Source organism: Lepisma saccharinum, chromosome 1 (assembly GCF_977018435.1).
Source record: "Lepisma saccharinum chromosome 1, izLepSacc3.1, whole genome shotgun sequence".
Taxonomy (NCBI): Eukaryota; Metazoa; Arthropoda; class Insecta; order Zygentoma; family Lepismatidae; genus Lepisma; species Lepisma saccharinum.
Window position 1 is genome coordinate 114,304,754 of NC_139229.1, and position 25,703 is coordinate 114,330,456.

General features: G+C 40.5%; 1 protein-coding gene across 7 annotated transcripts in view; it reads right to left on the bottom strand.

The window, feature by feature from the left end:
• Nucleotides 1-25,703, bottom strand: part of LOC145999525 (uncharacterized) — a 156,446-nt gene that overhangs the window by 98,089 nt on the left and 32,654 nt on the right. For 3 of the 7 annotated variants that reach the window (XM_083136560.1, XM_083136552.1, XM_083136525.1), the window contains exon 3: nucleotides 5,868-5,978. In XM_083136560.1, coding sequence (XP_082992686.1) covers nucleotides 5,868-5,897 — 30 coding nt within the window. In that variant the 5' untranslated portion in view covers nucleotides 5,898-5,978. Of the gene's footprint in view, nucleotides 1-5,867; nucleotides 5,979-11,251; nucleotides 11,359-25,703 lie in introns of those variants that run through there. The other 4 variants (XM_083136506.1, XM_083136569.1, XM_083136516.1 and 1 more) reach the window with 2 other exon arrangements.

The following is a 25,703-nucleotide window of genomic DNA, read 5'->3' on the forward strand; positions in this document are numbered from 1 at the left end:
TGATTACATCGAGGACTAGTGTTGAGTGCCCTCTATCATCAGGTGTGTTGAACTAGCAGCTATGTCTAACACATACACCATAATAGGCTTTGTAACATTTTTTTTCGATCATCCCACGTATATTTAAAACAAGCGCGTCCCTCCGTCCCGTGAGCCATGAAGTTCCCCTGGAAGTGAATTCTACTTTCAGACCTGAATACGCCTAAATGCAATCGAAAATACCAATTAAATTGCAACTTCTGCAAAAGCGCTGTGAACTACGAAGGAATTTACATTTGCATGAATTATTGGAATTGTGTGTGTACCTGGTAGAGTTTGCAACGAAAACTAGTAGCCCATTAGCATTTTCGCAAATAGTTAAGCGACCAGAGGATGTTCTAGTAGGAAATCTATCTCGTTGGGCAAATGGGTTTAAAATTAAGGAAATATCATTCACACAACTCAAAAATTAACAGTAGTTGAACCCAGAAAGGGACCAGATTGTTTCACATCGTGTCAACAAACGTGTGCACAACAAGCGACACATTAACAACAACCGGAGAGGGTTAATGTGTGACCTCGTTTCAGAGTGCGGCTCCAATGCGGTAGCTCGCTGCACGAGGTTTCGATCCGCCCAGGCTCTAAGTGCGCTATTTTTGACCACCTGTGACGTCACAAGGCCAGACGCGACACGCAATCGTTACGCCACGGTTTCGACGTCATAAAAAGTAAACTGGTTGAGCTGGCTCGTGTTTCTCTCCGCTCTTTGCATCGGAAGGATAAGATAAAGGAAGAGACTGCGCGTGCGCACCATGCAGCCCGAGTTGGGTGGGATCACCACACACACCATCAGCATACAGCGTGCCAAAAATTCAATATGGCTTGTATAAATATTAGGGCTGAAATTGCAAGGTGACACTAATATTTTATGTTATTCCGCTCACACATGTGGTTAACGTTTCGGTATGTATCGGAAAGGCAAACATATTAAACAGGATACATGCACACAAAAGACAACAAGAGACTTAATATTTGTGATAAGTTTATAAATTACTTCCTTATAGCAACATGATTTTTCCTCTACTACTATCTATTTAATGTAACAATCTTTCCTCTACTACTATCTATTTAATGTAACAATCTTTCCTCTACTACTATCTATTTAATGTAACAATCAATTTATTTTTCTAAGCAAATTAATTATTGAAATATTCTGAGTTATCGATAGATCAAGTATGATCTAGATCTTCCGCAATGATAGTTTTATTTGCTACTGCTAATTTCCCTATACTGAGTGTCAAACGTTAAGAAGGGGGAATGAACAGAACTAAAACGAATACACTGAATCTACACACTGTTTCTAGAATGTTGCGCTGATAAGTTGATATTAATCCTTATGGGCGGGAAGACTAGATTAATTTTGGAACAAATACAACTGACACAAGCCACATTTATTTGCATATTATCCAGGAAAATGATAACTCCTTTGTTGGAAACATGGAGAATGAGTAGATGGACGGAAAGTAGCATACTAAATTATATTGAAAATAGGTAAAACCTATGATGTGCAATGTAGACAACCGCCTCATACTAACATTGTAAAATAAAACTAGAAGAAAAAAAAAGTTGTTTTGACAGATTTAAAACGTCCGAACATCATAAGGAGTTCATCCACCTTTATCATTACATTACTTTAACCCGGTTAGGAAGCAGAGTTTCTTTCGAGTCACGATCTCGTCAGCGATGATTTCGGGTAAGAGCCCCGGCCTCGACATGACCCTTTTTCTTTGCGAGTGTCCTTTTCAAGAAAATGTGATGTAATCCTCATTCACATGGTAGCAATTATCTTAAAGTGATAGAAATTAGAAAAATAAAAAATATCACTTTAATTACAGATATATTACAAATTAACCTTTGGAAACCTAAAAGAAAATTCAACTTAACTAAACCACTTAAGTTGCAATTCTATTAAACTTCGATGCCTCATTTCTTCAGTTCTGTTCGATTTGTCGATATATAAATACTATTTTCAGAGTTCACGATTTCCACCAGGACCCTTTCTTTTCGGTTTTACTCATTAGAACCTTTAATGCAATGCCTTGCATGGGATTCGAACCTCCTAGGGCATCATCTCAAACGGACCACAGTAGACTTGTGGCGGCGTTCCTTGCGCAGTTTACCCGCCGCGGCTGCTGTACAGACCATAAAAAAAGAAATGTCTGCTCTCGTCATCGCTTTGTCCTTCCGATCGTTCTTGGAAACCGGCCACGGAATTCCGTTCCGCTGCCAAACGGTCCAAGTGACAGATGAACTTCATCAATCTGCATCCTAAGGGACAGCACTCAAGGAAAAAGTACCCAATAATACCAGAGGCGTCACCGAGTGCAGCGCATAGAACGGCTCTATGTAATAATATTTCGATCTTTCACAAAGCCAAATTCGCAAGCTGCTGAACTCCCCGGATCTCTATTGATCCATTTGTCGATTTTCTATTCTTCCTCATCTTTCGGAGAGCTCCACTTCACTGAGTAGTTTATTATTGACATCTTAAATGCAGTCTTATAACAAATACAGCATTAGCACTCTTTATGCATGAGGTGTACACTTGAGTTGAAATACACTCATGTAACAGCTAATCTGCATTTACTTATTGTTAATATTAAAACATTCAGGATGTCAGTAGTTATATTTGAGCAATATATTCACAAAAATGTTCACTTGGTGAATAAAATTATGCGAACTTGAGGTAAAAGCAATGAGGGTTTACACAAGAACTCTGAATGAAATACTAAAATCTGAGGACTAAAGTTTGCCATGCCTGAGTAAAAGGTGGGTTTTTGGCATTTGACTGGTATGCATAATTCAATTTTGTTAATGCACTTATTACTTACGTTTTATTGTTAATGTCACTTTCCTGCCTCTCTGGGTCAAACGAATGTAAAGAACATGTAGTGAAATGATTAGAGATGTGCAAGTGGTAAAATAATTCCTGCCTTGGTCGAAATTTTGACCAGAACTGAAGATTTAAAAAAAGCGTTAGGTCCTTATATGCTATTTGTTTAAAATACGTATCTTGCACTTTTACTAATTACCGGTATGTTTTCTTTGATTTCTACCATTTTCTTCGTTTTTCTGTCGCTTTTGGCTAATCGCGAGGATGAGGATGAATGGTTAATAATTAATGAAACTGATTCGAAGATAATCACGAACCTACATGGACAAGATATAACACGAGCCCCACAGATGATTATACTAGCTGTGAGATGAGAAGCTAGAGCCGTTAATCCGCAAAATGCAGCCTAGGGTGTACTACGTGGAAGAGAGGTTGACATATGAGTGCTTTCAGAAAGGGTCACTGAACTCTAACTCCACTCTCTTAAGGAGGATACGTCATCAAGAATTATCTTACCATGGTAGAAACTTTAAAGGAAAGAATAAAGATTTCCTGTAACTAGTAAACTACATGGTTTACACGGCATCACACCACCCTTAGCACAAATATCCATGAACAAAAATGCACGGACTTAAATCCAGGGTGGTATTTGTAGGCGGGGATGAGGGGGAATTCCCCCTCTGGACACTTAATCCATGGGCGTCCGGAAGGGGGGGCCGTGCGCCCCCTGGAAAACGAAAGTCAACCAAAAAATATGTATTTCACACATATAATTTCATTTTAGCCACAATAATATGTGTTAATTATTGCATGAACACCATAAATTCAAATTTAAGCAATGTTTTTTAGGGAACAACACTATTTTTGGGAAAAATTTGCCTTCGTTGCCCCCCCCCCGGAAAAAATCCTGCGGACGTCCATACTTGTGTCCCCCTTCTGCTAAATAAATTTTATCCCTGGGGGGGAATAATATTTGGGGGGAACAACAAATTATTTGGCAATTTAGTTACTTTATCCCACTTCGACATTCAATTGCAGCATTTTTTTTGTCAGACAACTGGAAACTCCAATTGGCGAACGCCACCTGGAACTACCAAACAAGTGGCCAGTATTAAAGACCACCTCCCCTCTTCCCTTTTCTCTGTCTACAGCATTTGGCAGTAATATGCCACCCCAATGAATGTGAAAGTTACAAATGAGTTATCACTTGACACGAACTTGTCACCACAGAACGTCTGCATTTGTACGAGTGGAACAATAGTATACGAAGATAGCCTTCATGGAATTTTAGAAGCGAGTGTGATAGCCCTTTACGAAGTCATTTTTTTAAAGGAACAATGAGCTAGATTTCTTTGTGAAGCTAGAATGTTAGTGAAAAAAGTGAGCATTACGAGTTCCAGACTCTGCAATATCGGGAAATCTGGCCTTCAAAATGAACAAAATCCGATGTAGATGGTGGCGGTGAAGATTGCGTTGATCAAAGAATTGGGTTCGGAAAATTTGAGTGCACCTACACAAGAAGGCAGTAATAGTAAAGTGGTGAGTTCCTTTTGATTGTTGGTTGCCCGTAAAAAAAAATAACAAATGGAAAATCCTATGGCTTGATGTATCTCGTGATGAAGTTACCATAATCTTACATCACTGAATTAAATAAAACACATGGGCGAGTTGGAAATATTTTTCGGTTTCAGTATGCATTGTCAAGTTGGCAGTTTCATAATTTTGCAGCAAGCTAACGACATTTATAAAATATCATGACTAAAAATACAGAAGAGTCTAAATTGAATTTATTCTCTCATTTCCGTAACAATAATTGATCATGAAATTATGTACATAATGATGGGAGTTAAATATACAGTACTGGTAGTTGCTATTGTCAAGGAGTCCCGGACTAATTAGGCTTTAACTTGGAGAGGGCACTTGCCCACCTAACGAATTTTCAGAATTAACAAACTAATGGAAATTGAGTTAAGCTCCTGGGACCTGAGAAGCAAGTTAATGAATAATTTTTACGATTTCACAAATGTAACAGTAATTTAACAAAGTAGTCTTGGGCGCTCTTCTTCTGGTGTAAAAAACTTTTGGATTCTGCCCCCTCCACCCCAAGTTAGGCCCCAGACTAGATTTCTGGGGCTGGGTGTCCCAGTCCCGATTAGCTATTCTGATCATAAAGTGGACTTGGCTTCTTCTTTCTGTCAAGACATAAATTTAAATCAGCAATTATTAAAAATATGTTTTGTTCAAAGCTTTTTTTTTAATGTTAAGTGACATAAAACAAAGTGTGGAGTGACCTCATTTACCATTTTAAAATGTTGAGACAACCACCTGCAACCCCTCTCCTCTTCAGCCACCAAATACATTTGTATGTATGTGCATGTATACATACATACATATATATAAACATTATCTCATGCTGTCTCTAGACAGTAGAATTTCCCCCCTCTGGAAATTTCTTAAATACCACACTGCTTAAATCTGAAATTGCTGCTTTGGCGATCAAAGGTTGTTTGCAATTGTGACTCACTCAGGATTAGAACTAGAATTCACATGGAAATGAATCCGAATGTATCCTTGCGGGCAAGACCACATTGGTAAGACAAATTGTGGCGAAATATGACATAACGCAGCGTTAACTCAACAGATTACATGACAGCAATGACACTGAATACAGAGACCCTTGGATCGAGTTCTCGTCGTTTGTTCGTGTCCAAAACAAATACATGACGACACACTTCCCCTTCACCCCCCCCCCACACACAAGACTACACGGTTACTTAAGCGAGAGAATAGATTGGCCTATCTTTAACGCAATGCATCCCACATCAGTTTGTGAGGTCCAACATGAGTTTTCCCGGTTCATTATAACATTTCCAAACGCCCAGTTTACGTATTTTGCCAGACGCAGAAATTCTCAGTGGAAAAAGGCACGAACAGCACCACCAGAAAAAAAGTTGACATTACAATGTACTAAGTAGAATAGTCTCCTTGCACTTACCTCTGACAAAGTGGCCGGCTTGTGCAGCATGATCCGGGGCCGCGGATCGTTTTACATGGTCCTGGTACTCCGCAGCTCCGGGCCCGCCGGTCTGTTTCTTGCATGAAGCACCTACAGGAAAAGACGTATTGAGAGACTTCAAAACATTTCAATATATAAACACGAGTGTTTGCAATTAACGGTCGCAAATAGAAAACTGCGACTGCCAGTTTTAATTTAGTGCGTAAGAATCTTCTTTCAGGTCGCCGCTTTGGGAGATTATGCACTTCTGATCCTCATAAACATGATGGAAAATTTGCATGTTATATTTAAGTTTTTTTCAGTGTAGGAACATTGGAAATGTCCGTAACGTTTCTTTCGATAGGGAATCAATGCTTCATCGCGGATACGGGTTCAAATAAACACCACATGAAATTCATTAGAGAATATCGACAAAGCCTACATTACACTGGATTTTGACACCTTTCAATCAATGTTCCTTGTACTGTCCAGCATTGAAACCCAACGTATCGGCATGTTTTCGAAACTCTGCAAATAAACAAGTCAGGAAAGAAAGATGGGGGATACTTTCTGATAAATACTATCTACAACATATCCACTACTGAAAGTAACATTTGACCTTGACTTTTCCGATATCATCAGGATTCGTACGAGAGGCACGTTGTAATTACTACCACGGAAAGCATTCGAAGAGCAATACGGCAGGCGACGAGGAAAATCGAATTGTCTGTATATAAGTTTCAGGGGTCTCTGCAATTCCTTTCCTCATATCAGATCATAAGTGGTAAATATAGCGTCGTCCTCCGAATGTTAAACATGTAGATTAGTGGAATGAAATTCTGAATGTATTTAAATTTGAAGTAGCCTGGGCAGAGTGAGTACACCAGTGCAATACAAGTTATCTGCAGAGAAAGATCCGAAGGACACACTACACGAAGGGGGAAAACTGGGTAGCACGTTATAGTGTAAAATTACATTAAAGTACACGGATACATCAGTGGTTCGGATTGGGGGCAGTGGACATAAGCCCCAGGTTGTCTTTTTTAATACTGCAAGTGTTTATATTTTATTGTACTAGTTTTCAAACACACATTGATTGATTTAAAATTTTTGGGTGCGTCGGCACGTATAACCATTTTGCACCCTTAAATATATGCGGGGAAGATCCCATTATCTCTTACCTCAAAATTAAAAAGGGGTGTAAAAAGCCCCCCGGGAAAGGTTAACAATGCAGGTTGTAAATGGACCTGCAAAGGACAAACACAAATAAATGAGAAGTATATAAGTTCTTGTATTTCCAAAATGCTCTGTTCGTACAATTTGTTACTTCGACCAACATCGTGAGTTCAGATAAAAACCGAAAAAAGAAAATCGCAATCCTCACTTTACTCGACAGGTAACCTGAGGCAACAATACTAAGTCGGAAACCCTTTGATAATGTTTCGTGACGAATCTTTCAAACTTAATTTGGTGTTTCATTGGTCTACACTGTCTTTCCAGACCTCCCGGTGTCCAGGTCATCGTTCATGAGAAAGTTCACCCTCTATCCTAATTTCGAATGGGACTAGTCCTTCAGAAAACAGAAAAGTCTGCATTTGAATAGCCACAGTTGAGTCACATTATTTTGACCACCAGCTAATATCCTGAGTAATCACTGCATGCAGCACGGACAGCAGCTAGACGCACTGGGAGTAACTCAATAAGGTTCTGGTAGGTTGTCACGGGTATCTGAAACCATGCTGCCTGCAGTGCATCCTACAGCTGATGGAGGGTGTGTGACGGAGGATCCATAGAGGGAACTCGACGTTCGAGGTGGTCCCAGAGATGGATGCTTTATTGGTTTCAAGTTTGGGGGCCAGCGAAGTACTTGGAAGTCTTCGTCGTGCTCTTCAAGCCACTGTGGGACATTTCTATCCGTGTGACATGTTGCATTGACTTGCTAGAAGATCCCATCCGCCCAAGGATAGATAATCAGCATGCATGGGTGTACATGACCTGCAAAGATGGATTCATAACCAAATCGATTGAGAGCGCCTTCCACATGGTGAGTGGTCCCAGGCAATGCCATCCCCAGACTGTAATGCTGCCACCACCAGCTTTATGTTCTTACAGTAATTGTTGCAGGGTGTTTGTTCTCTGCTGTTTCTCGCCTGGCACGCCAAGGTCAATCCGTTCGATGAAGCAGGAAACTGGAATCATCGGAGAAGGCAACACTTCTCCAATCAACAGAGATCCAATTCCGATACTGCTGTGGAAATTCGAGTCTTTTCCGCTTATGCACCATCGTTAGCACAGGTGCAGGGACCATCCGCTTGCTTCGGAGTCCCATACGCAGCATGGATGAAATGTCGTTTTACATACCCGTCTGGTAGCCTCCTGATTCATTTTGATGGTGAGCTGCTCCACTGTAATATGTCGGTGGGCCTCACGCACCTTCGTAACCGACGTTCACCTCTCGCATCGAGGGCACGTCGTGTTTCACAGTTTCCATGCCAGTTATTCGCAATGGGGCCATTTGTCCACTCATGATACACTTTCTCCACAGCCGCACACTAACAGTTTTCAAACTGCGTCGTTTCAGAAATACTGCCGCCCGAAAACCGATAATCATCAGTTTTTGCATCTCTGATAAATCGCCCCTTTTACCCATGACAGCAACTAGTGCTGTGTGTGCAGACAGCCTATCGCACACCTTATATACCCATCATGTCAGCTCACAACATGAGTAGTATTTCATGGGCTACACGCTGCCGATGTCAAATGTAAGAGGCGGTTATAATAATGTGACTCGATTGTGTGAAAAGGCTAAGAACAGTTCTGGAATTGCGTGGTGATGGGTTATAGAATACAAAGTGAATACATTTTCATAGAGAATATTTGCGGATTATATACCTAGGTATATCACACGCAAAAATCACAAATCACATCGCCTAATTCTCCCCTTGCCTTGTATATACACATATTTTATCAATGCTTTCAAGTTCATAACGGGATGGTGTTGACTTGCAGGTACGATAAGGAGAAAACAGACGCTGTTAGGGACTTATTATTGAAAAACATACTGAAAAGACATTTGAGATGTAATAATTTTCGGATCTCTAGCACAAAACTTCACAACACTTCTTGAAATTTTCCAAGATTTTTATTGCGGAAGACGCCGACAATTATCTGTTTCCCAAATTAGGATTTCATGACTATTCGAAATTTATCGATAGGGCAGTTTATAAATTCCCAAAATCACAGGAAATAATTTCATGAAATCGCCGACTTCCGTGGCAGATTGGTCAACGTAACGCACAAAGTCAGACGTCTCAGGTTCGAATCCTGGGTAAAGCACCGATGTGTCATTGTATTGTCTTCTTGTTCACTTCAGCAGTTTATAATGTACCATCGCCGTTACGACTAACCTTGAAATTGGAAGAAAAAGATTTCCCGGAGGTACGATCAGGTTAGAACATTTTTCCTAATCCCAATACTGCAGTAATTAGTCGTTAATTCGTCATGCTTTCGGGTAAGATAATTGAGCTGAACACTTAGTATAAGGTATGAAAAGCTGGGAAAATAATTTTGCCTCTTTAAAAAAACAAACAAAGGAAAGTAGCCAAGCATTGATCTACACTTATAGCTTGTAAAAATAGAAATTAGTAAAACATTTAGACGTACCAAATCGAACTGGCTGCAGAGAGAATCAAAAAATGAAGTCGCATGTGACTCAGGGTGAAATGTAGGATAAAACATGTAATATGATTGCCGCAACAACATGCTATAACTTTATCGGGTATTTGAAAAAGGTGATAACTGCAGGCAGGGCACAGACTCCAACAGTATTAACGGCAGATGTACATGCTTCGGAGAGTTACGACTATTATGCAGCCTGCTAATAGAAGAAAGCAAATCATTTACAGGTAACACTAAATATTCTCGGTCCTTCACTTTTCATGAACTTGGTTCTACCTAATTTTTACAATACACGTCAGAAAATCTACAAAATCAATACAAACTGTACAAAAAACATAAAACTGACATATTTATAATCAATCATGTACAGGGTGGTATTTGAAGAAGAATGAGGGAGAATTCCCATCTGGTTGCTTGGAGGAGAGAACTTTACGTGTAGTTCACATTATCACAATGCTTCAAGAAGAGATACTGGGAAACCCCATTCAATAGGATTTTTTTTAAAAATACCACACTGGTGGATGTGTCAGCATGCAGACCCAAACTTTTAAAACTTTCCGCTTTTATGTAGACGAAAGATTTACATTAATCAATATCTTTTAACATAATTTTATCAAATTAAAAGTTATATGCTCTGGTCTGTACCATCCCGTCTCATGTCTCGAAAAACAGAGAGACGGGAAATGTCTCGTGAAATTGCTGTCTCGACTTGTAAACACTACTGTTCTTTGTCCGTGCCCATCAGTTTCATCTAATCGTAACTCATCCTCATCGTCGCGATTAGGCAAAAGTTGACCAAATGCGACAAAAAACAAAAATACAAATACAAAATTACATCGAGTTCCTTTGCTCCTACTCTTTCAAAAAAAATCACAACTAGATATTTTTCTTCCTTGGAAAACCTGCAGCATGAATATCTCAATTTGCAAATATTAAAATAATAAACCACCATTCTCGGAATATGCAAAGCAATTAAATGGCGAAGAGGGCTCCCGCGTATCCAAATGGAAGAACTCTCGCTTTGGTGCGTTCGTTCCAGTTTCGATTCCCGGAGGGACCTTAAAAAAAACGCCCTGGCCCTAAACGGGTTGTTGCGCAATGGATCGCCCTGGCTCTAAACGGGTTGTTGCGCAATGGATTAGTTTTTTTTTTTAAGTTTAAATGCGGGAGAATTGATTCCTTTTTAAAATCGAAATACAATTTTCAGCACGCATTTTGTTGATTTTATTTAAAAAACCCAAAGATGTTGATTGATTGATTTGTTTTATTTTACTTCGCTTTTTGCGTCACTTTTGGCCAATTTGCGAAGATGGGGATGAGTGATGAAATTGAGGAATGGACAATCACAAACATCCATGCTCATGCCAGGATTCAAACCCGGGACCCCTGGCGTCGTAGCGCGATGTGCTTACCACTCCGTGACGGGGGCCGGCATCAAGGATGTAATCATCATTCAAAGAATCTGTACATGGTTACGAATGAATTAAGTCTAAACATTAATTTACTTCCATGCAAACAAATTATAGTCATGGAATATTTTTTCATTTTGTTGTAAGGTTGAGGGGCTATGTGAACACTTTTGTATTTCCAGTAAAGAAGTATATTTGGTGACTGTGGTATTTACAGTTATTTCGGTGTGTTTTGTTAAAACGGATATGGCACTAGTAAATCCTATTCGCATGTACATGCGTAGTAAGTTTACTTACTGGCAAGTTCTTGAAATGTTCGCTCTTGTGCATCCAGCATGCAAATCTCGGAGAAATACAGCTTTTATACGCGAATTCCTCGTTTTTTCCGGTGCGTTACGGTCCAAAAGCGCCAACAGAAATTTTCAACAGGAAACTAAACGTTCACTCGACATACCAACTGCACTGAGCGAGTTTGATGTGGGCGTGCACTGGTCCACTCATTCAACTCCACCACTCCGGTCAAACTATAAGCGCAAAAAACTTTTCTGCACGCAAAACAACGGTGATCAAACGATGCGGTTGAACGCGCCAGCCTTAACGAAATGAAGCGGGACCTGCAAAGTATGGCATGTTGAGGACCCATGAATTATGAAAGCAGCGCCACACGGGGGAAGAAACGAAATTAAGGTGCAAGGTCCTGCACGCTAGACGCCCACACACAACAAAGGAGTGAGTGATAGATAAGAAAGCGCGACTATTTGGCAGGAAGTAGCATGCAAATTCCCAGCCGGGCCAAGGGAGGGGGTAAATCTATATTTCTGATTGCGATCTAACACCGACATTACACTACGTAGGTACAGATCTTTTAAATAAAACTAGTGCTGTAATCCCAAAACTTTCAGACTAAAGTGACGAATAATTGAGTGGCAACAACAACACTTCTTGTGGACGCGAGGCCAAGGCCCATAGAGCCAGACCACGTGCCGTCACTGGAAGGAAGTCCATGTTTCCATTCAATATACGGTTAACTTCTACAAAAGAAAAAAAATGCTACTGATGATGATATACACATAATTGGCAGAAATGAGGTATATTACATTACAGAAGGCATTTTTAACATACGAAACGTGTATTTTAATGATTGCATTTGAACGAAAGAGATACAGCATGTTATTTTTTTGATATTGCTTGTGTGAATTGTCAGTTTGTATAGTTCATTAACTCTAATAATCCTGCTAATAACATTAAAAATGAAAAACTCGGAAAATACTTTGAAGACATTACGTTGAGCAATAAAGTCATATTCTAGAGCTGTTTCTACCTGTCTATCTGCCATTCCAAGTAGGTAGCTTTATGATCCCTTGTATGTTGATAATATATTTTGTTTGCCGTATTTGCAGTTAATCGATGAGTGGCAACTGTGAACATGTGCAGCGTGGTTGCATACAATTGGGATAACATGCCAGGTTAGGTTCATAGAGTCGAAACAAAACATCAGCAACAACAACAAAAAAGGTTTTCCTGAATGACCTCTATACACACTATGAGAGTTCGTGCGTGGTACGCTATATACTTGTTTGTTATATATTTCGAGTCGAGTGTTATAAATCAGGAAACTCATACTATCATGTTCCTTACTACACTTCAACTTAAAGTCCTGAGACTGAAAATATTACCGAAATATCATTACCGTTCGGATTTAGAAATAAATCGTTTAACTTTTTGCTTTTGGTAAGTGCCTCAGGACTTTAACCATTCTAGCCTTTTAACTACGAGGATAAGTCAAAAAGTAAATGCACTTTTTTCTTTTCGTCTGTAGGTTGGCTGTACAGCATTCTGCGCTCGCAAGCCGACAGATGGCACCATTGTCTTCGCTTGTGGCAGGTTACAGCAGCCGAAACCCATAGAAGATTTTCAGCACAATACGCCGCCATCCACACACCGCTCAAACTCTTCAGAATCTGGGCTTCGAGGTGTTGGAGCATCCTGCATACAGTCCCGATCTCGCCCCGTCGGATTACCATCTGTTTGGTCCACTTAAAGATGCTTTAAGAGGCAACAGGTGAAGTCCACAGCGGTGCATACGTGACTTGCTGCTCAACCTAAATTCTTTCTTTCTCAGGGTATCGAAAAGCTTGTGGAACGTTGGACCAAGTGTACGGAAGTGCAGGGTGACTATGGTGAAACATGATGTCATTGTAAGTTTTCTATTGTTACTGTGAAAAAAAAAAATTGAGTGCATTTACTTTGACTTACCGTCGTATAACAAGTACACATGCGAATTTGACGGTGAATATACAGTCACCGGCAAAAAAAAAAATAAAATAAGCCAACTCCAATAGCAACTTTTCAATAATAGGAAGTTCGGCTATCGCCGCGGAGTTAGCCAACACACACAACTCCATGCATGGAAGTGGTATTTCAGGATCTAGGTGTCCCATTTGTACTGCCGGTGACTGTACACAGTGGTCCGGATTCCACAAACCGTACGTCGAGTTGTGGTTAACTTATCCGTGCATAAAGTATCAAAGTGCATTGCATTAAATATTAGAAACTCGTTTTGATCCCTTTAGTTAAAGTGGTTGGGTTGGTGAGATAACTCTCTCAGAAATTCTGATGCTTCTAATTCCTTATAGGATCGTACATGACACTGGTTTTAATCGGTTGCGATCAAGTGGTTGGACTGGTGAGATAACTATCTCAGAATTTCTAATGATTCAAATTCCTTATAGGAGTGTGCACAAATTCTGGGATAGCTTGCACAAATTATGCACTAAATATTGGCACTGGTTTTGATCAGTTTCGATCAAACGGTTGGGCTGGTTAGATAACTATCTCAGAATTTCTAATGCTTCTAATTCCTTATAGGAGCGTGCACAAATTAACACAAATTCACTAAGAATTTGCACTGGTTTTGATCAGTTTCGATCAAACGGTTGGGCTGGTTAGATATCTATCTCAGAATTTCTAATGCTTCTAATTCCTTATAGGAGCGTGCACAAATTAACACAAATTCACTAAATATTGGTACTGGTTTTGATCAGTTTCGATCAAGTGGTTGGGCTACTATGAAGCTGGGCCAACCATTTTGAATTTCGAATTCGTTCTAAACCATGTGTGTACAAATTCTGAGATAGCGTGCACAAATTAGCAAAAATTATGCATTAAATATTGGACTGTCTATTGCCAGGTGAGAAAGCACTAGACTAGGGTATCCAATGTCGATGAATTCTGGACTTACTCAATTTTTTTTAAGATTATACACCGTACACGAATCTTCCTACGCAATCTTGACAGGCAAGAAACAAATAATTATAAGATACAAAGGCTGTCGCATAGAAGGTGAGACAGATTTTTTCCTGGCTTGGCAACACTGCCTATGGTTTCGGCACCACGTCGTGTAGGATGACTCATTCTGTTTCCGTAGCAAGTTGTCACATGATGCGAAACCACGTTAGTGAGCAGCTGTGTTGATTTACGTGGAACGTGTTTCGTTTACCCCTCCAGGATTTTGTGCATAACATTGCTTGTCGCGATGAGTACTCAAGATGAACAGCGACATGCCATACAATTTTGTTGGCGTTTAGGGAAAAGTGCTGCGGAAACATATGCAAGGTGTCAACAGGCATATGCCGATCAAGACAGACTGAGTAGAGCCACAGTATTACCAAGGAGTCATTGAGACTCTGCACCAGCACGTAGCAAAAAAGAGGCCGCATTTGAAGAACTCCTTCATATTGCACCACGATAATGCACGCCCGCATACCGCGCGGGCTTTTCAGAATTACGCGACGAAGAGAAAAATTGAAATTTTCCCGCATTCAGCATACAGCCCGGACCTTGCACCCTGCGACTTTTGGCTATTTCCACTTTTAAAGGCCGCTTTACGTCGTCGTCATTTCATGACGAACAAAGAAGTGATCACCGCAGCGCAAGTTTTCTTCAGTTCGCTACCTGACGACGAATTTTCAAAGACCTTCACAAAGTGGCAGGAGCGTATGGACGCTTGCTTAGCTGTCAATGGTGCCTATTTTGAAAAAGATGTACGTCTACTCGATATGGCTGATCTGAATAAAAATTTTGTGGTTTGTGATTGTTTTGTTTCATTTTAATGATTCTTGGAGGGTTCCATGTACATGCTTGTCTTTTAACTGCTACGCAGTCACGACTTTTTGACCTATTGCGCTCATTTTGGTCTCAATCGGCAGCTAATGAACCGAATTTTCACCCTAGTGCATTTGCTAGCCAATGGAGGTCGCTGTTTTCCTATACAGGAATTAGTCTCACCTTCTCTGCGACAGCCTTTGTATTATCACAGCTGAAATTCAAGATGGCTAGTGAAGCCTCATTTTCTCATACCTAATCGTTATAGAACACGAATTTGTATTTTTGTTATTTTACATCGCTTTTCTGCCACCTTTGGCTAATGGTGACTACTATGAGAATGAGTAATGCTTAGATGCAATTGATGAAGGGACACCAGCAAACAACAGCTACGCCCAGGTCGGGAATCGAACTCTGAAACTTCGGTGGCGATATCGAAAGTTGTCTACTTAAAGCTATGGGGTAATGGGAAGCAGTCGGAAAAAAATAGTTTTTCTACAGATATTGCTAAGACACTTCGATCTCATACGAACTACAACGAACAGCAACCACGTATTACTATTCGATGTGCAGAGCGAGTGTTTTGCTTATGTCTATATCTCAACCTGAACAACATATATGATTGTCTCAGCCCTCATTCCAAGTTACGCTTGGTAGAGCAAAGAGCAAGAGTTAATTGAATGCAATGTTCAAAGCAATTGAATGATCGATTGATTTGGTGTTTTAAGTCTACTTTATGCACAGTAAGGCTAATCGGGACTGGAACTACAGTTTAAAGTGGTATCTGAACCACTATGTGCCTCCACCGGGTATCGAACCCGGGACTCCTTGATTACAAGGCGAGGACGTTCCCAATGCACCATCGGAGAGGCCCAATGTTTAAAGCAAAGCTAGTCATTCATAAAATGTCTGAAGAACGGCTAAGAAAATGCTACTCAATATCGTGCGGGAAGGCAGGGAAGAGAGTTTAACCAAACTGATTTCCCAATGTAGTTTATAGCGATTGTGAAAGAAACGATCAATAAATAAGGTAACTCCCCCCCCCCCCCTTCCCACGAAAGCATGCTTCTTGTATACTGTCTTTCATGTTTGGTATACTAAGCGACGGCTTTTAGGACCAGCTTTCTTTCTGCGTGCTATTGAACAATTCCATTTGAAGAGATTATTGACGAGAGCAATTCGAGTTACCGTGACACAGTCACACGATAGTTTGCGTTTCCAAACTGATTTTCTTGAGAACACACTAGTGTATTTTCGAGCTCCTTTATTACGTAAGTGCATATCCTTACAAAAATTGAGATGTGAATTTTTTTAAATGGTGTATACAGTAGTTCAACACAAGTGTTTACATTTGGGGAAAATCCGGCAAGTCTGGAGCCAGCAATAGTAAATTACGTCGTTTATAAAGATAAAATTGTAATATTGTAGTACACGTTTCCAACAGATGTCACTTTTAAATTATAGCTGGCCCCACGTGTCTTCGCAGCATGATGCAAAGTGCAACAATCCACTGTACAAGATGATTATCTGAAAAGGGGCTATTGTGTTGTAATAGATTCGATCCCCGGCGAGAAAGAAATATCCAAGGTTCAAATCGCAGCAAAAAACTGCAGATATGTCAGCCAGCTTCTGTGCATAAATTAAACACTGAAAACAAAGATACTTGTTTCAGATAGCTTTATTCACACAGAACATTCCAAATTCAATCTGGAGCCCTTTACTCTCTCAATCCTTTCCGTCCCGGCCCTTCACGAATACCGACGATCGAAATTTCACAATGTATCCATTAAGTATACCAACAAAACCTAATGATGTAAATGCAATTTATAACTCTCAACGCTAATAGAAATCGTGAACAAGTGGAAGACAAATCAAAGGAATTGTAATTGAAAGAATTCTGATATCAGGGTCAAGGGTATTTCCCCTGTGAACCTGAGAAAAATGGCATACGCTATACTCCGTGACCTATGGTCTAGAAAGCTGAGAAATTAACTTTTAATTCTTATGCACCTCGGAAAGATCAAATTCGGTTCCTTTACTCACAGGCCTCGTGTGTCTGTCTCTTTTGGATGACTACTGAAGGTCAGTAGACCGCTAGTTTCTCCCGCTCTTGAAGGTCTGGTCATAACTCGCCTTTCTATAAACCTCTATCCCCGAAATTCAGATAGTAAAATTTCAGAATCGAGATTTTACGTTTCTTGGAATCCGGATATTTTTTGGTCATCCTTAGTGTGAAGGCAAGATGTGCTAGGGAAAATGTTCTGAGTAAGTGTGTGTCACCTCGAGAACAAAAATCTTGATCAGTCTTATCATTCGTTTGTCCAATACAAAACGAACAAAACAGAAAGAACATCGCGTTTTGTCAAGCAAGAACGTTTTTTCTTTTCCGAATTCGATATTTGAACCGCAGGATCCAAAAAATTAAAAGGGCAAATAACATGAAGCAAAAAGAATGGACCCAGAGCTGCTCTTCCAATTCTTTCCAGCACTAACCGTGGGTAAATTTGTGTTTTTGCTTACTTATATTTTATTCTATGCATTCATGTATTCTGTTTTTGTTGCGATGCTCTTCAATATGTGTTTCTTCTCTTAAAAACAAGAGCGTTGTACGCTTTACAGTGTTGGAAATAGCAGACACTGAGAAGTTTCATCCTGATGACACAGGAACCCTGCCAGGGTTGTAAACATGGGGGCTGGAAAAAAGGCGAGTTATGACCAGACCTTCAAGAGCGGGGGAAACCAGGAGGAACTACGGACCTTGCTACTGACCTATGTGTACTGCTTTTGACTGAGGATCGTGCTCTTCGACTGAGTTTGTGTTGTGCGTGATAAAAGTTATGAAAGTTTCCAATCATGCAATATCGCGAGGAAACAGATCGTGTCAATTTAAGGAAGGCGCAATTCCCCTGGCTTCCGATTCCAGTCACAGCCGTTAACCACACCAAACCATGACTTCCATTCAGTAGTTTCGGCTCTATTATTTTGAATACAAATGACATCAGCAGACAAATGTTGAGATGCTAACTATTAAAGAAAAAACTTCAGCGTTTGGTAACAATAAAGAACAAAATAATAATAATAAATCTACTAAAGTGATTTTAGTGTCACTGCATATTATGGTTAATAGCGACGACGAGGATCACTGATTTGGATGAAACTAACTGAAGGACACTCGCAAAGACCAGCCACGGGCCTTGAACCAGGGAACTTCTTGGAAACAACCACCGTGTTGGGGTTGTAAGAAAGTTCGCATTGGAGCACTGCTGTATGCTGGATAAAAAGCTTGCGTAACTCCACTTTGTGCCAAGATAGCAATCGCAACTGAATCCCCCCCAACCGGAAATCGAAGCCGGGACTTCAAATAGTCGACCGTGAATGGTGGAAGTCTCTCAAATCGATACGTGATCAAGATCCTTGCTTTCCTTACCAGCATTCTCTTTTCCGCAAACCTTGGATGACTCAAGCCTCATTTATCACTGCCTATTACGATTTCTGTGTTTTCCTGTAGTTTCAAAGCCTACACTCACATATTAATTATGACATGAAAAGGAGAAAGCAGACGTCTCAAAGACGCTTGTAAATATTGCAAGCATAGCGCGTGAGAATATGCCCAGGGAACCGCTCAATAAGCCACGCCTCTGAACATGACAAATGATCTCCGTTCCTAGGAAAGCTTACGTGATACGATTGCAATTTCTCTCCTCCCAGTGGCAAAGCAGCGCTTCTCGGAAAATTGCTAGGTATTCATGAAGGGCCGGAAAATGTGGGGGGGGGGGAGAGGGGGCGAAACAGGCTCCCTCTCTTTTGTTATGGTTTGATTGGAGAACCGATGAAATTTCCAGGTCAAGGTTGCATGATCACTTAGGCCGAAAGTCTTGCACGCGAAATATCGTGCAGACTCATGGGTAAGGTTCAGGGTCGTTATCGCAACGGCTCCTTCCCATTTCCTGTTCGCCCATGAAGCAGAGGAGGGGATAAGGAAAACGCCCCTTTACGGAGATGTGAATTAAATCATGTCTCGTAAATTTACTTACTTTTCGTACGAAAATATCAAGACCCGACTTGAGGAAAATGTGCGGATTACCTTGCCTGTGTGTTCCAGATGTCAGGAAGAACGCATTCGCACCGAAGTAAACCAATCAAATGTAGGCTTGTGTCACGCCGCTCTGGTGCGAAACTTTACATTTGACTGGTTCGTTTTCAAGTGACTTATTGCAAAATCGCCCGTAAGTGGAGATCTTGAGATCAATTGCACATGGGGCACATATCAGTATTGGTTACGATCCCATTAAATCTAATTTTGATTTGTGTTTGGCTATTTAACGTCGAGTTTCCTCGTTATGTTAATCGCGACAATAACTAAGGCGAAAACAAGACATGGTATGGTGGGACCACAGGCAAAAGGACCTGCACAGAAGAGTCCAGTGCATCGTACTCGCGCGTGGAGGGGAGGAACAGAGTGGAGCGCGCTTCCTTATGGTACAGCGCCTTGAATAACGTAGGTTGGAAAATTACCCAAGAAACTGGTTCCCGAGACCGATGACAACATAGATGGCAGTGCGATCAGCACAGCTGCTAATTTTCTTATGGAAGTAATGCGGCTTAGTTAGTTTTTGGAATATGTAGATTTGTTTGTCTTGAAAGGCGGTACGTGAATTGATGGAAACAGTTATATTTGTGGAGTGATTTGCAGTCACGAAATGGCATTAATTTGGACATAAAAGTAAAATAAAATTAATAAATAAACAGCATGCGTAACAAGAAGAAACATCGCAATGTGATTCCGGACATCAGGTGTTGGATTGTGTACTAGAGTTTATTTTTCTATGTTATTAGAATATAAATAGTATCCTGAGAGATATTTCATACCGAGGCGGCAAACCAGAAGCGTCGCTTGGAAGCGAGCAGTTGGTCATCAATGCAGCATCCTTTCGAAATGTAGGGGGACAAGCTCTGACTGCACAGTTTCCTCAAGGAGATTTTAGACCAAAGCAACACACGACAAACGATACGGGGATTTCACACCAAAGCGACATGCGACACTTGTCGCTTGGAAACGAGCCAATCAAGAGCAACATTTCACATCGTAGCAGCATGACGGGCAGCACAGGCCAGCGTTTGGTTGATGAAATCCTCAAGCGATAAGTGTCGCGTGTCGCTTTTGTGCGCAATCTCCCTAAAGCAAGACACTCATTGCATCGCGCATGCGCGAACAAACCACGGCAACACGTTGCAAGCTATTGAGGAAAAGGGCTCAGTATGAGCGACACGCAAGCGACAAAGCGACACGTGTGGCTTATCGTGTCGCCTAGATCTGCTGTTCGCATAATTAGCAGCAAACGCTTGCTAATAAAACTAAAGGCACCATGTCGCTTATGTTAGTTGGGAACTCGCCCTGTGGCGCGTCGTTTCGGTCTGACCACCCTTCCTTTAGGGAGCTTTCAGACCGAAGTAACAAGTAGCACGCGAATACGGCATATGAACGTGTCGTTTGCTGTTTGAACCCTCATGCGCAATGAATGCTATTTTGCAGTCTGGAAGTGTCTGTGCCACTAGTTACATCAGTGTGAACATCCCGTGCCGCTTGTCCCATTGGTCTGAAAGTTTCCTTACACTCATGTCGATGGCACTAAGGAAGTTTTGTGGGTTTCTCCTTGTCGTTTCATGCAATCATCATTATCATCATCGCTGCGATTAGTTCAAAGCGGAAGAAAAGAGACCAAAAATACAAATGCTTCAGTGTGTATATCTTTAGTAATAATAATAATGAACTTAATTCATACACAAAAATTTAGTTACCAAGAGCATTTCATGCGTATATTTTGTCCCGTATTATTAACGAAAGTAACGGTAACAGGACGTAGTCGACTGTCTAGAATGTTCAATATACTCGCAACGACCGTACCAAATATCATAACAATTATCACATCGTGGAAATGCTTCATGTAAAAGAACCTGACGTTGCAACGAAAACTCCATTTACTTCCATTATAAGCAGACGAATACCATGCAGTTGTACCGACACCAGTGCCTCTAGTGGTATCATATTCGAGTGGAACCAGCCAGAGCGACCAGAACAGTGCCGTTATCCACACTACGTTATTCAAGGCGGTGTGCTTATGGCTCGAGTGGAACGGATGGAGGGAAAGATGAGTGAGGCCTTTTGGACGAAGGTTATTTTGTTTGTGATCGTTCTATAACATAGGCAACAAAATTTTACTTCTTTCCCGCTAATTTGGATTAGGAATTCACAATATTTACTCCATCCACAGCTGTTTCAACTTGCGAGATGAACCACGAAAAAGAAAACTAGACTGAGTTTTTTTAATGCAGCTCGGTGAAATAGCTCCTTTTAACTACAAGGTGGGCCATGGGAAATTGTACAAAAGCAAGCGACAACGCTGCAGACAGAAATGTGCGGTGTAAACTCCACAGCCCATACTACTACGGAAATGCTTCAGCAGCTTTTCTACATCCACTCATGTCCCGATTTGGAGAAGTCCTGTAGCTGGCTGCAGTATATTGGAGAGTCGAAGACAGCAATCTATGAAGAAATTCAGACAATTTTTCAGGAATTGAATCAGAACGTCATGAGAAGCGTCAACGTTTGCAAAGCTGCATGGACGCCGATGGAGGTTACCTTCAAAGTATAGACATGGTGTTGGGTGTTTGTGTATCCATAAGCGCAATATGTCTGTATTGCACAGCCATCAATACATTTTGTGTAGGCTACCTACCCTACATTTTTTATTATCGGCATTTTCTTTTGTACAATTTCCCGTGGCTCACTCTGTATTATCATCAGCGTCTTGCATCTTCGCAATTAGTTAAAAGTAACAAAAGCGAAATAAAACAAATCACAATGAAAATCGAATCTCTTTTCGAATAGAAAGGGAAATATCGATACTGAATGCTATGTAATGTAAACACACCCACTGGTCTACACTACCTCTAGGTTAGTTACGAAAATGTAAGATTTATTTAATATCAAGAGAAGGTATGGATTAATGCCTTCTCTTAAGACATCATGCATTTCTCCCTCGTTTTTGTCCTCGAGGTTCAGAGGTTCAGTCGTACGGAAGTCAGAATGAACTGATTTGGATATTGTGCCTCCATTCAGTTATACCTCTTTCGGAAGTTTTGTCACTAATGTACAATATACGATACTGTGTAAGGGGAGAAGACTTCACACAGAAGCGACACGCGACCCATGTCGCTTGAGGATTTCAACAAATGAACGCAGGCTTGTGAGGACCGTCATGCCACTACGGTGTGAAACGTTGCTGTTCATTGGCTAGTTCCCAAGCGACATGTGTCGCTTCGGTCTCAAATCTGTGATTAAGACACTGTACTACAAATATCCTGGCAACAGTAATATGAAAGTTTGAGTTCACTAAGCCCATTTTATGAACACGCAGGCTAAACGAAGCTGGAACTACAGTGTTTTCATTTTTTATTTATTATTATTATTTGTGGGATCAGAGCGACTGAAATATGCTCTCTACGTCACGGGACTGACTACACTAGCACGTGATGAGGGTACAGTTAATATCTCAGTGGTGACGCAACTGTAAGTACTAAGTAGTTAACTAAAGAACTCAGTCTAAAATAGATTAAGAGCGCTTTAAACAAACGTATGAAATGGAATGCATTCGCAACACTTCAATTTCTAAATAAAAAAATCACTATTCTCAAAGGGAATGATGTCATTACCAACACTCACGATTCTCACAAAACGTGCATTATGTGCATGCACTCAAACAACGCTGACCATTAAATCATGAAACACTCCCATTAATTCTCATATCGGCTGCAATTCAGTGGGATATGTCACCAATTTTCCAACTCCCTCTGTCAACGGGAATTTAACCTTGGCTGTGTTTAATTATTCCTTTCACTTTGAGTCAGACGCTTTATCCACCGAATTGGATTTCATTGGCTTCGGGTTTCAACAGATAATTTGCTGCAGTCCGAACCCTCTTTGGGCACATAATTAACGGCAATTTCCACCAACCCTTTGACCTTTTATGCATCGTGTGATCTGTTCACATGTTGAAGAAGTAGAGAGGAGAAAAAAAAATGGATTCTTCCAAAATTTTCTCTTGAATAAAAGCCTCTGTCTGCATAATTCAGTAGAGAAAAGTGTTGATCTGAATTTGAAACCTTATTTTACGTCACTTTTCTGCCACTTTTGGCTAATCGCGACGATACGGATGAGTGGCTATTAGATGGACTGATGAAGGATACTTATAAAGAACAGCAGGGACTCTAACCTGGGACCTTTGGTGGCGAGATCGAAAGTATACTACTTAACGCGCTCGGTCATCGAGCTGGCTGGAGACAGCACACACGCTACGTTAAACAGCACACACGCTACGTTAAACATACTATTGGGACGACACAAGATCCTTCAGCCAGAACATTAACTAGAAATTTGTTAACATGTGCATCTTATCAATACCAACGGGGCAAGACAAATCATTACAGATGTGAACCGATAAAATGGTCAAGGTTGCATTCTATAACTCAAATAACTTCATACGAATAACTCAAAAATATTTAAGGTAAAACATAATACGTTATATTTAGGTCTCGATAGCTGCTTTGGAAATTCTAAACACCCTAAAATGACACAGCTTCATCCGCGTGTGTTAGTGTATTGCTGGGGCGCGCTATATGTTGAAGAGATGAACAAAAGCGTTGCACCACATCTGTGTTGAATCTGCTCAGGATTTCGCTGCTGAGACTTCAGGTTTAAATCCTGACCTGGGCCGTTGTTTGGTGAGAATTCATTCATCAATCCTCATCGTCGCGATTAGCTAAAAGTGAAAGAAAAGTGACGCAAAATAAAATAACCTCGGCAGGGCGCTTTTTCAGCACCGCTGATTGCCACCTTATGCACGCGATACACTCCTTCTCTCTCTATATATATAATTCAAATCAACTCGTGTCACAAAACCAGGGAGCCCGACTTACTTACCTCTATCTGCATCTCATCTTCCATCCAAGGTAGCTGTCAACAATAGAAATCCCAGGGTAATCACGAAAAGCAGCAGAATATCTTTCTATGCATTTGCTCAACAGTTCATAACCCTGTTCTTGATCCACTTACTAATTTTAAACTCAATCTGACATTACAGAGTGACCTGCATTACTGCGTGATAACGTTTCTCATTATATTCTATTAAGATGAGTTGACCTTTCAAAGTCTGAATAGCGTGCATCAGAGGCATATTTTACGACGACGACTGTTGAAGATAATCAAAATTTATGCTTACTCAGTTGCCTTTAGAGCGAACAAACTGTACAGTAGCGCTCATCATACACTAACTCTGACATTGGAAATATCCTTGGCTGTGAATGCGGTTCGTAGTAAGTCCACTTCATGCTCAGATAGGTTAATCCAAATTGGACCTACAGTTTAAACTGGGATCCGAACCACAGTGTAAGTTGCCTGAACCGGGACCCATAGCTTCAGTTACTAACTGGATTGGTGTGCTGCCGTTGTTTCAGGACTGCACTTCAAGAAATAGATGCAGAAAAAAAATAATTCCTGTCTGCGATTCTATCAATCCTTCTTATCCCTAAACTTTTCCTGGTTAATTTATTCAAAAGCAGAAACAAGCTCCCTAGTAGCCCAACGGTCAGTGCTCTCAACATGAGCATGAACAGGCCTAGGTTCGATATCCAAGATTCCAAAGTCAGAAAATAGCAGAGATAGAACTGTGTTGACGTGTCACCCAATGAAAAGTCGCTTAGCAGGTTTTGGCTCATAAATGGTTGCTGCATTAGCCTCTATACCAGAGTAGTAAAGAGACGTTATTTTTTTTAAAAAAAAAATTCCCTTCCATAGGCAAGATACAAAATGAAAATTGAATGAAACACTACATCCATTTACCACTGTTTCTCAACATGTTTTCTATGTAATTTCACATTATTCTTAAGTTTTGCACATGAGTGTGTGTGTGTGTGTGTGTGTGTGTGTGTGTGTGTATATATATATATATATATATATATATATATATATATACGAGGGTGAATCAAATATGAACGAGCCTTGTGCGGAAAAAGAAAATTTATTGAAGGAAACAGAGACATTGCCATATCCTATTTTTCTACATAGGTTGTAGCTATGATAAATTTTTCCCAACATTGTGGTAGGTTCTTGATGCCGTTCTCGTAACACGCGCGCACGCACACACACACACACACACACACACACACACACACACAGAGAGAGAGAGAGAGAAAAAAATATTTATATATTATGTAACAATTATATCGATGGGGGTTTTGTTATTCAAACTTGAAATTTGAATAGAATGTTCAAACCTTGTTGAAAATTAATTTTTGTACATGGGATCACATCTCAGACATTTTATTTAAATTGAGTCATTTTGCTTCTCTCTATCTGACACACACTGAATTAAGAAAAATCTAATTTTATTACCCCCCCCACTCCTTAAATTTCAAAACCTGTCAAATGAAAATTTGTTTGAAAAAGGTTTTTCCAAATTTCGACAAAATCCCTGACTACGTAGGTCAAGACGTGTGCGATTTGATATGGAATGACACATTGGGCCAAAGTTCAACTATAGATACTTAACATGGTCACAAAAGTTACGGAATCTTGTTATGCATAGGG